The 12,152-nt window shown below is 38.2% G+C and overlaps 1 protein-coding gene across 1 annotated transcript in view; it reads left to right on the forward strand.

Moving 5' to 3' along the window:
* The first annotated feature begins 977 nt into the window (after window positions 1-977).
* The window catches only part of lsamp (limbic system associated membrane protein), an 855,795-nt gene continuing 844,620 nt past the window's right edge, over window positions 978-12,152 (forward strand). Inside the window, exon 1 of the mRNA XM_060833006.1 lies at window positions 978-1,132. Coding sequence (XP_060688989.1) covers window positions 978-1,132 — 155 coding nt within the window. The remainder of the gene's footprint in view (window positions 1,133-12,152) is intronic.

Here is a 12,152-nt window from a genome sequence, read left to right on the forward strand (position 1 = left end):
TATATTATTAGAACAAGGTCTGAGGCCCAAAAGTGGGTCATTATCAGGCCTTCTGGTTACGGCACAGTTTTATGTGCGTTGTCACTTATTGTCCTGAAAATAGGAAAGAAGTAGATTCTATTCTTTTATGTACTTGTTAACATTTCAGTGGGTAACTGAATAAAATCTAGTAATGTCATTGATGATGGGTTCTAACTCCTGCAGATGTTTTTCTAACAGGCTGTGCATGCTCAAGGAACTCTGGTGCAACTGTTTGCTAATTCATAGTGTTTGAAAGTGCATGCACTGGTCTAAAATAGGGATTAAAAGTTGATTAAAACGTTCACCAATGATTTTGCATTTAATTTGTTCTGTTTTCTACTGCTCAAATCAAAATGACTGCATTCAGTCCATATAGCAATATTATCAGCTGTTATAGTTGGGCTTTTTGCAGCGAAACTGGTGTCACAGATAATTACTGCTGGATTTTGTCTGCATCAGTCATTCACCACTGAACACTCCGTGTTTTGCAAGCTCAATTCACAAAAAAATATTACTTTGCCAAAAAACAGGATTTAACTTTATTCCTCACTTTAACAGCTTGGTAAGTTTCTGCCTCAAAGCACAATTCTGTTCTCTGGGTTGAGTTGCCTCAGATGGAGCTGTTGCCATGGTGATGGAGTGGTATCAGACCTTCATCAAGCTCGCTGCCAAAGGGGTGGCTGTGGTGGTGGGAGGGTGTGGGGAGGAGGGGGAGTGCGTATAGTGGAGGGGGGAGGTGAATTTTTAAAAAAGCGAGAGGAGGGAAAGCAGTCAATTCACGCTCAGAGCATCGCTTCACATATCTCTTACAAGTGATGCCTCTGCTGTCAGATTAGTGGGAACTCAGCTGGGGCTTGGAATTGCAAAGCTTGCGATTAGTGAAGACAGCTTTAGTGTTGCCACAGTGTTTGGGAGAGCTTTCTCTCTTAGTCCGACCCGTTCATCCTGTTCTGACAATGGTATCTCGGGGTCCTTTTTATCAGCGCCCACTACCCGTAATCCTTCTGAGATTTCTCTGCCTTCTTCCAACAGGACTGCCGGTTAGAAGCGTGAACTTCTCCAGGGAGTCGGACAACATCACCATCAGGCAGGGAGACACGGCTATCCTCAGGTAGGAACCACAAGTTAATTACGTGGAATGAAGTACAAACAGACTCATTGATATCCTGTTACTGTTTCGAACGCTTTGAGGGAATTCATTTCTATGGTTTGTTTTTAAAATGATAATCATAGGCTAAGGATCTGAGAGATTTCCAATCGTCTCTAGTGTAATGCAGGTCAATTTTTTCTGTTCTGCAGCTTCTTTACAGCCTTGTTTTAAAATGCTGGTGTGAACAGTATCCTTTAATAAATAAAAAAAATGCGAAGTGAATCTATGAGCATACACACTCAGATATTCAAAGGGTTACATGTTTGCTTACTGACAGCTTGGAAACATACAATCCACAGCACAAAACTGAATGCTTCAGAGGAAACATTAGGAAATTGTTTCGATAATATGTTCTTAACAGAAATGATTTTGGACTTGTTCTTCCACGAAAACATTGAGATAATCAGAAGCATAAATAATGAGATAAAAGTAACTCTTTCTAATCCAAGTATTTTTCAAATAAAGGTTAATTCCTTGGTTCTTGCACTTCTTGGCAGCAATAGGTTTTGCATTTAACTGCTGAAGTAGCAGCTTCAAAATACAGCTATTCTTGCAGCACGTCTCATTTAAAATGATAACTTATACACTGAGACTATTACAATGTCAACACATATTGCATGTGTGACACAGTCTGTGTGTTATGGCAGAGACAGAGAGGAGGAAGCAAATCAAGAGGATCCTTTTTATTGAATTAGGTAACGAAGTGAATGATTTTAAGCATGATTTCCCTCGCCTAATAACAATCGAGCTAGTTTAAAAATGTGCATGTATAGTAATCATATTTGAGTGCGAATGTACCTTTATGTACTTGTGCACCAAATGTCTGTTTATTGGTTTATTCTCCTCAGCCCAGTCTACTATTAAAGATTGAACAAATGATAGAAGTTATCATAAATCTAAAACAAGATACTGAGGGGGAGGATTGAATGTACTATCATGGCACTGTCTTGCCACTGAGCAGGTGTTGAGGGGGAGGAGAGAGTCTATACAAAGTTTCTATTAGGTAATTAACCCTTTCATCCCTTGTTCTTTAATATTTGGTTGGGCATTCTCCCTGTAATTACTTTGAATTTCATTTTTCCCCTTTTCTTGCTTGCTGATTTATTCTTCTCTGTTGTTCAAATTTGCATTGGTTACATTGGAGGATTCCTATAGATAATCTTATAGGATATTAGATTTAAGAGCTGAAATTTCCAAATGGAATCGGGACATTTTAATAGCTGTGGCAATATGCTGCAAGCTCATTTATCTGATACCTGAGTGGCACTTAAAGCTTCAAGCACTCAGCGCATAGATCATGCCACATTTTCTCCCTTCCTTTCAATTCATAGTAAGTTGCAGGTTTTATACGGCTGTTGATACTGCTCCATTGCAATGTGCAAAGGCCCGTCCTTTATATATAAGCCTGCTTTGAGTGCTAGCCATTCAGCTCTGTGGTGCATTGCAGTCACACCTATCCATAGATGCACATGTCCAGGAGAAATTCACAGTTTCTCATCAAACGTGAGAACTCTATTTGATGTGTTTAGTTCTGTCTTGAACTGAAGGACAGAGGGTCACCACTTTCATCTTAAAGTTATAGCTCGGAACGGACCATGGTGTAAACTTGCTTGTTTCTTCTACATTCATTAGTTGTATACAGTACGTGCATCATATATTTGTATTTATGTTTATATTTGTATTCAGTCAGCATTCTTATAACGTAAAAACAATATTTTCAAAAATATCTTTCTTGGCTAAAACAACAAAATGGGAGGCAGAAAATGATTGGAGCTTCCTTTGTGACTTATAGACAGCTAAACTTTAGTTGAGAAGGTCTTCTGTACAGACATGTGTCTACTGTATGGCAGCCTCTACATTTTATGTGTGCATTGTATTTAATATTGAAATAAAAATAGAAACTGGAAAAAAAATTAGGTTTCAGAAAATTTAGTGCTTGCTGTGACTCAAGCATTTCCTGGCTGTTACACTGGGACCTAAATGAATTTTAGAACAAGCTGTTATTGACTCTGCTGGAAAGTTCTATGTGAAGTGAAAGTGCAGCTTTAATCACAACTTTGAAAAGATTGCATGTTGCTTCAGAAAACCAAGCTGCGTTTTGAAAGAACAGGTGAGCCTTCTCAACACCTCCCCACCTCAATCACTCAGTATTTTGTGACACAAAGGCATATCAGCCATATCTTAGGTTTGATCCTTGGCTATGGCAAATTAACTTAGCTGTGGTGAGCTGATTCAGCCAGAGGGAGTGCGGTGAGACTATAACCAGCCTCTTCATTGGATTGTTTGTGGAGCTGGGAAGGCAATCACCTTGAATATCTGATTCTGTTCATTATCATTAATTGCTATTGTACAGAACGGATGCACAGTTAGAAGAGGGCTTGGCTAGATAACTTCATTTTGAAACAGCCTACCATTGGTAATCAGCTGGGTTCTTCCATAATCAACAAACACTCACTGTGCGGAGTGGCTGAAAAGCTAGCTAATCTAAACCACATGTACATCAACTTGAATTGCAGCCTTCAAGGGCAAAGCAAAGAATAGCAGTGTAATATTTAAGATTATATTATGCCTCCATTCAGGAGAGGTGACAGGTTCTTAAAGCTAGGCTACTATTCATTTGAAAATCTCAGATGTTGGTAATCAGCAAAAAAATAAGCACATCGCCAAAGATATTTGTGATTTCTCTTCAGCTTTCTTCATTTTAAATTTGAAAATACATCATTCGATATGATACTAGGTTCTGCATGTCCCAATGTCACTCTTAATCACACTGATAGAAAATGCACCGTAGTTGTACTCGAGCGAGGATTTCTGTACTCCTGTGACCACTGCTGGCTGCCTGTAGTAATCTGTGGCAGATGGAGGCCATTGATCTATTTAGTCTAGCTACTGGTGATGCTGAGAATCTGGTAAAGTTAACAAGAAAATGTTTACTTGATCTAGCACAAGTTACAGTTCACACAAGAACGTTCATATCTCTCCCTTCACAGTCTCTGTCTCTCTATGTGAGACTGTCCATATGACTGTATATTTGACATCATCACAATGGGTGGTGCTGATCACACGTGTCCAGATGTTAACCCTTTCAGGCCCTTATACAACATGTACTACTTGAACTTTTTTTGGACAAGTGGTGTGAAAATGGTGAAGTGGTGGCAGCAACTGATTGCTGTAGGTTGCTTGCTGTCTGCTTGCTCTCCTGCCTGTTTCCTTCTGTGCAAAAGCAAACAGGAACTACGTGAAAATTGATCTCGGTGCACACACCGTACAACAGAAATTGGTCATGAGGGATAGATAAGCATGAAAGAAAAATGTAAGTTTCATCTGGTTAAATTTAAGAAACCTATGAATAATGGTTCAAATAAACATGATCCTAATCTGGCCGCAAGTATGTGAAGATTGTTGTCAGTTTGATGCCTCCAGCAGAGAGACACTGTCTGTCAGCTTGCTTGTGCATAAAAGGTAGTGACAACTCAGTGACTCAGCAAAATTTTGCTTGGTCAAGCAAAGCTCTCAGATCAAAAATCGAAGCCCATTAGGCATAGTTTAACATGAACTGTACTGTTATACATGTGATTTTCTTGTCCTGAAATTAATAAAACTGGTTTATGACAGTAAGTCCATTGATTATAACGTTGATGCATGATGGCCAATAAAGGCTCAGTGGTTAGCACTGCTGTCTTGCAGCGCCAGGGACCCGGGTTCAAATCCAGCCTCGGGCGACTATCTGTGTGGAGTTTGCACTTTCTTCCCATGTCTACATGGGTGTCCTCCAGGTGCTCCAGTTTCCTCCCACAATCCAAAGATGTGCAGATCAGGTGTATTGGCCATAGTGATAGGTGCATTAGTAGGGGAATGGGTGTTGGGTGGGTTACTCTTTGGAGGATAGGTGGACTTGTTGGGCCAAAGTGCCTGTTTCCACACTGTAGGGAATCTAATCTAATACTAAAACCCATTATAGCATTAAGTGTATATTTTTATATTGAATATTAATGTAATATGCTCACTTTGGATTTATTTGCCAAATTTTTACACATTTAATAAAATAGTAAACCCTCATTTAAGTAGATTAAGAAACCAGGTAAAATATTTACTTTGCAAAAAAAAAGAAATAAAAGCTATAGTCTGGACCCAAGGATATTAAGGTGAAGGTGAGCTGTGTTGGTAAATGCCATGACAACCCCGCCCTCATTCAACTGTGAAAATGTAACTTTTTGAAACTATTTCCACTCAGTAAATTTCAATGAAAGGAGGAATTAGTAAACAGAAACAAAAACATAATTGTCCTGTTTTAAGTTAACAATTAAGTAACAAATTTTACCCAAAGGTGAAATATAGAGCATAGATTGAATTAGATCCTTCCCCCACCACCCCCCCTCCCCCTCACCCCAGCCCCATATTCCTGTGCCTGTTGTAATTTATCTCAGTTTTACTCCTGACTGGTTCTAAAATGGCTGCAGGGTTGCCTGGCATCCTTTGGTATTTCATCTAAACCCTGAATGACCATGGACAGGGATCAGATGTTAAATCAAGTCTTGTCCTCTCTTAAATTGTGAGAAAAGTGATCACAATCAGAAACTCTGATCAGTTTATCTGTCCTAACCTTGGGTCAGTATTGCTAACTATGTATGTCACAACTGCCATTACAGCTAAGGTCAGTTAAGTCAGTATAAATTGAGGTCTTTTGAAAATTGTCTTCATAAATGAAAAATTATAAGGGGAGTCGAGTGACAGCAGAGCTGGAATGAATAACTGAAATTCATATACCGAATAGTGCATAACTGCTGTACTTATAAAACATTTCAATTGGTTAAAAAACACACAACACCAGGCTGTAGTCCAACAGGTTTATTTGGAAGCGCTAGCTTTCAGAGTGTTGCTCCTTGACAACCATCTGATGAAGGAGCAGCGCTCCGAAAGCTAGTGCATCCAAATAAACCTGTTGGACCAAAGCCTGGTGTTGTGTGATTTTTAACTTTTATACCCCAGTCCAACAGCAGCATCTCCAAATCATTTCAGTTTGGTATATTTAACTTTTTGACAGCCTCTTAATATTTGTTTGGGAATTTTGCAAGTATATGCTAACAATGTGGTTGCAGTACCATGTTGCTCATACAATTTGCAAGTATATGCAGTACTCTCTGTTCACCAAGATGCTGCAGTGAAGTGCTATGTTGTCATATATTCTGATGATCAATGCAAATGTCTGCTACAAGCATTGACAGTAGAGAATGCTGGGCTTCAGTTCATACTAGTAAAAGGAGCACTGCCCACAGACAACAGCAATAAAAAGTGTGCATTTATATCATACATTTAACAGAATAAAAACAATAAAAATGTGACACTTCACATCACCATTAACATTTCCCACACTAAAACAGTCCATGCTTTTGTCTTCCAAATTGTGTCCTGAACATGCGACTACAGTTTCCGTAGAAGATGGTGGTGGAGTAGGACTCCAGAGCGAGAGCTCACCTGCTCTGTCCATTTATTTTCTTTTTGTCTCTTTCTTTGTGTTTCTTTCACTTTTTCTTTTTACCTCCCATCTTTGGGCAGCACAGGCTATGGTCTGGGATGAAAGCCAGTGCAGATTCTGGCCCCAGCTTGGACTCGAAAGTGCAGCCTTGAATTGAGGCCCGCCACAGTCTGGGATGGGAGGACTGTTCTCCTGAACTCTTATTTCTCTATTTTTCTAATTATTGCTGGAAATCTTATTTCTTTATTTTTCCATTTTTTTCCCCCTAAGAATTTGTACCTAGGTATCTCCGTACCTAAAATGACACCATGTGAGTACATGTGACAATAAAGCTAATTGCACAGCCAGGCCTCAGACTATTAACACAGCAAAGCAACCACAAAAGACTGAAAAAACATGAAAGTTTGCAGATGCATTCCTGTACCATATTGATGGAATGCAGATTTTGAATAAATCAGTGTAACTAACCTTTGTGAATTTTTCTATTAACTTTTATCCACACAGGATATTATAGTGTATAATAGAGTGATATTATCTTTGCACATTTGTAGCTGTGAGTTTCTGAGATAATATCATGAATTGATCATTGTTTGGAATTATAATTTAACACTGTTGAATTTGAGGTTATTTGACATTATCTGTCATTTGTATCGCTGCTGCAATGACCACTGTTTATTCCTCTCAAAAAGGTTAAAATATGGGAAATGTAATCAAAATTTAAATGCACTTTTTGCCATATTGTCATTCAAGGTAAATTATCAGATTTGAAATCAATAAAATATAAAAATTACAGCTGATTCGATTGCCCTGATGATGGAAACAACAGTTCATCACAATTGTTTACAGTTTTTTCCTCACAATTTATACTCCTAATATTTGCTTCTCTGTTTTAACTCCTGTGCTTGACTATCTCTTTACTTTCTTAAAAATGTGTTGCTGGAAAAGCGCAGCAGATCAGGCAGCATCAAAGGAGCAGGAGAATAAGCCCTTCTTCGGGCTTATGCCCGAAACGTCGATTCTGCTGCTCCTTTGATGCTGCCTGACCTGCTGCGCTTTTCCAGCAACACGTTTTTAAGCTCTGATCTCCAGCATCTGCAGTTCTCACTTTCTCCTATCTCTTTACTTTCTGACTTGATGGTCAGAATTGGCTGCCTCATTCAGGGTTTGAGAGAAAAGAAGACTCAAATGCTTCAATCCGAAGTAGACAATCAGGAGGCTGGAAGAAAAAAGCAACTCAAGCAGCAACAGAAGGTGGAGAAGTCGATGTTTTGGGTATAGCCCCTCTTCAAGAATGGGGTTGGAGATAGGGGGAGCAGCAGATAAAGTGTGGGGAGAAGGTTCTGGATGGGAATGGAGGGAAGTGGTGAGGTATCTATAGGTGAATGCAGGTGATGGGTACCAACCAGGTCATACCCACTACCTGTATTCATTTATCACTACCTCATCACTCCACTCCTCTCCCCACCAATAACCCCCTCCTCTCTTTATCTGCTGATCACTCTACTCCCAACCCCATTTCTGAAGAAATGTTATATACAAAACATTGACTTCTCCATCTCCTGATGCTGCCTGGTTTGCTGTGCTTTTCCAGCCTCCTGCTTGTGTACTCATTCAGGGTTTGTACTGATGTGATGATACTATGGTTTTAAACCTTTTTTGAACTTCTTTTTGTGAAGAGAGGTTAAGACTGAGGTGCAGAGCAATCTGTTCAAAGCCAATAAAGTAAATAGCTTGTGACGCTTTTTTTTAAGTTGAAACAATAGAAGCAGCCTGAAAGAGTAGAGTCAATCTCCTACAGAACCAAGATTTTTAGTTTTAGCTTTCTGCAGCTGCTAGGGTCTTAAACCCGGATGCAGAAGCTCTTATTCCTCTCTCTGTTACAGTTAAAGATTGGGATTCTCTTCCTGTTTCTAAAATTGCATGTGAGACAATCTATTTTATTGATTTTGCCTTTGCCATAGGTGTGTTTATGGGATGTTACTGTCTTGGAACAGTTAATTCCTAGTGATTAATATATAATTTTGTTATGTCTTTTGGAGTTACAGTTCATACATTTTTTTCACTTGTTTTTACTTTGTCTGTATTTTAGTATTGTGTAAAACTAAAGCATGTTTTGCTTAAAGTTAAATAATTTGACTAATTGAATTGCATCCTGAATGCAATGCCTTACACTTATCTTTAAAATAAGAAAAAAAAACAGTGTTCAGGCTCCTTTCTTAACAAGGAGGCTTGGCCTGGTCTATAACATGAAGTAGAGCAATACGAAATTAATCTCATGATATAATTCAACAACCATTTGACTTTGTTTGTTGCTATTCTATGTCATTTGGATATTTAATATCAAATCTAAAGACATGTTCAGCTTCACTGTTGAATAACTGAATACTGTGGATAGAATAAATGTACCATTCACTTTTTCCCCCCTTCCTCTGTGTGGCACTTTGTCATTTGTCTGTATTTAGTTTAATTTTCCATTGCTCTCCTGACCTGCAAATCTTCATCAACTCATCCTATAATTTGGGAGTAAGCAAATTATTTCCATCCTGGTAATGTATCTTTTGCCAATTTGTTCACTTTCCATTGAGATTCTCAATCCATTTTCTTAATTCAGTTGAGACACAGCAGTGCTGTAAGAATTTTGTCCTGATATACCACAGTCAATATTGCCCACACACTTTTGTATTTGTTGGGTCTTACTCATCAGCTAGTTTCATATATACTTCCAAGGTTTACCCTGAATCCTCTTGGCTTTGTGTTTAAAGAATAGTGTTTTCTTGTCTCATTTGAGGTTCCATTAATCCCAATTCATTTGTCATTTCCTCAATAAATCAAGGAATTTGGATTGGCAGAGTCGTTTTTGTATGCAAGTCGATTGCTGTTTACAGAATTGATATTGTTCAGTTGTTCCTCTAGCTTCATCCTGATAATTTTATAAATTATTTTACTGTACATGGAATATGATACCTGTGCTTTTCCACCCTTTTGAATTTGGGTAACATATTAGTTCCCTTCTTGTTCTACTTCCCCTTGGATCAATGATTTAAAGTTGAATGTTTTAATTGTTCTGTGTTTGGTTCTGCTAATTTAGTAACTGCTCCCTGTACATTTAATAGCTTGGACTTTGGGTGAAATGAGAACATTACGACAATCCACCAAAGTTTTGGAAGGGATTTTGCTCTGAGATGTGAACACGTGTTAAAAATGTGTGAAGTTCTCAGCTGTTTAAAAGTCTGTGTCTAAACTGTTTAGATTTAGAATGAGAGTTATCTCTACAATGCTCTGGAATAAATCAAATGTCGCAGCAACCTGATGCACATTTAAAAATGGCACCCTCTGAATGACAGTTATTTTTTCATTATTTATCCCTGATGTTTTATGTGTTTTGAAACCAATTTATCTGTCCAGATCCTGCCTAGCATTGAATTTAATTTTAGAGAGCATGTTGATCATGCCTTTCTTTATAAAAGTTGGTGGAATTAGTCATCCATAATAATTTGATATTTATGTTCATCCACAGATTCAAACCTTAATGCATTTTCTTTGATTTTTCACCTCTCCTGTCACCACAGTCATATTATCTCATGGTACTGCGTCATGTTTTTATGTTAATACTTAGCCTCATCTGCTGTACTTTTACTCAAGTCATACCTCTTAGATTACAGTTTGATGTGAAGTCATAGAGTGTACAAAATGGAAACAGACAATTCAATCCAACTTGTCCGCACCAATGGGATAACCTGACCTAATCCCATTTGCCACAATTTGGCCCAAATCCCCCTAAACCTTTCCTATTCTTATACCCACCCAGATGCCTTTTAAATGTTGTAATTGTATTCACTATCTCAACTTCCTCTGGCAGTTCGTTCCATACGTGCGCTATCCTCTGCATGAAAATGTTACCCCTCAGGTCCTTTTTAAAATCTTTCCCCTCTTTTCTTCAACCTATACCTAAATTCTTGTCCCATTCCCAATGGATCCCTTCATTTCATTTTACTGTATATTTCCTAGCTCAACAAATTTAACTTTTGTTTCCTGATTAATTTTGTACAGCATTTGTTTAATTTGAATTTGCTGGTATGAACATATGCCAGCATATCTTTTACATTTGTAGCACTTCGCGTTTAAATGTAATCACTTAAAACAGCTGAAGCTTATTCGAGAGATTTCTTCAATGTATTTGCTATAGCTGCTCCCTATTTCCTTGTATTTAACCATTTTAAAAAATATGTGTTGGCTCCTGGTCATAGATATTTCTGATTGCCAGACTGTGTGAATTGTTCTAATTCTGTAATTGTTGTCCCCACTGGCAACATCTTTTGTACCTTTTCTTGGTCATTAAATATGAATACTAGAACAAGATGAGTATTGTCTGTCGAGACTTCTTTACACATTGGATCACAAACATTGTTTATCAACTCTGATTCAAAGTAACCTGAATTTACCCTGTATTAATTCTTCATTCAAAGCCATGCATGTATTCTGACATACTTCTGAATCACATCACAAAAGAAATTGTACTCTTTATGATGGCATGATGGTCTATAACCTATCTCTATGATTATAATGATAATATATATAATTTTATCGTTAAAACTTAAAAAGCTGGAAATACTAAGCAGGTCTGGTAGCATGGGGTCATAGTGTGACACAGCACAGAAACAGATTGTTCAGTCCAACCAGTCCATGCCAAACATAACCTCAAACTAAACTAGTCCCACCTGCCTGCTCCTGGCCTATATCCCTCCAAACCTTTCCTCTTTGTGTACTTATCCAAGAATCTTCTCTGGAAAGAGAAGCAGTATAAATGTCAGAATGTTATTGTAGAGCCAGTGTTTCATCAGGCCACTGGAGATTGAGCAAAAACCCCATATTGCTTATTCCAGTGAAGTTCCACCAAATTTAATGCCAGTCAGCATTCAAAAGACCTTAAGCTAGGTTCCACCCTGTTAGAGTTGCCAGCCCATCAGAAGCCATGGCTATGGCTGGATCAACATCTAGGATTGCAGAGGAGGGTAAGTGATTTATGGTAAGGGGGTTTGTTTCTGGTGCCAGTAATCACAGGGGGAAAAGGCAGGGGAGTTGAAGAAAGAACAGAGGCTGACAGGGAAGGGTGGGAGGGGAAATAACAAAACATGACACGGTGGAATACTCAAATTATTAAATGTTAATAAATAGAATTAAATGCAATGAAAGGCAAAAAGGGACAACAGTTAGGCAAGTAAATAAATAAGTGATGGATTCAGTGTGATTTAAATAGCGACATCAAAATCCTTACCAGTACCTGGTATTTTAAAACAATTGGAACAGAGTTAATGATATCAAATCATTCAACTCAGTGTTGAGTTAAGAACATTATAAAACTGTCAAATCAAAAGGTGTTCTTTGAATTTCATGTGGACATTGTAGAGGACAAAGTCAGACAGGGCGTGGGAGTTGTCGCAAAAAATTAAAATGGCAAGTGGAAACTGAGCTAATGCAACCTGAGCTAATGCAACCTCTCCTTCT

The sequence above is a fragment of the Hemiscyllium ocellatum genome, chromosome 12 (assembly GCF_020745735.1).
Source record: "Hemiscyllium ocellatum isolate sHemOce1 chromosome 12, sHemOce1.pat.X.cur, whole genome shotgun sequence".
Classification (NCBI taxonomy): Eukaryota; Metazoa; Chordata; class Chondrichthyes; order Orectolobiformes; family Hemiscylliidae; genus Hemiscyllium; species Hemiscyllium ocellatum.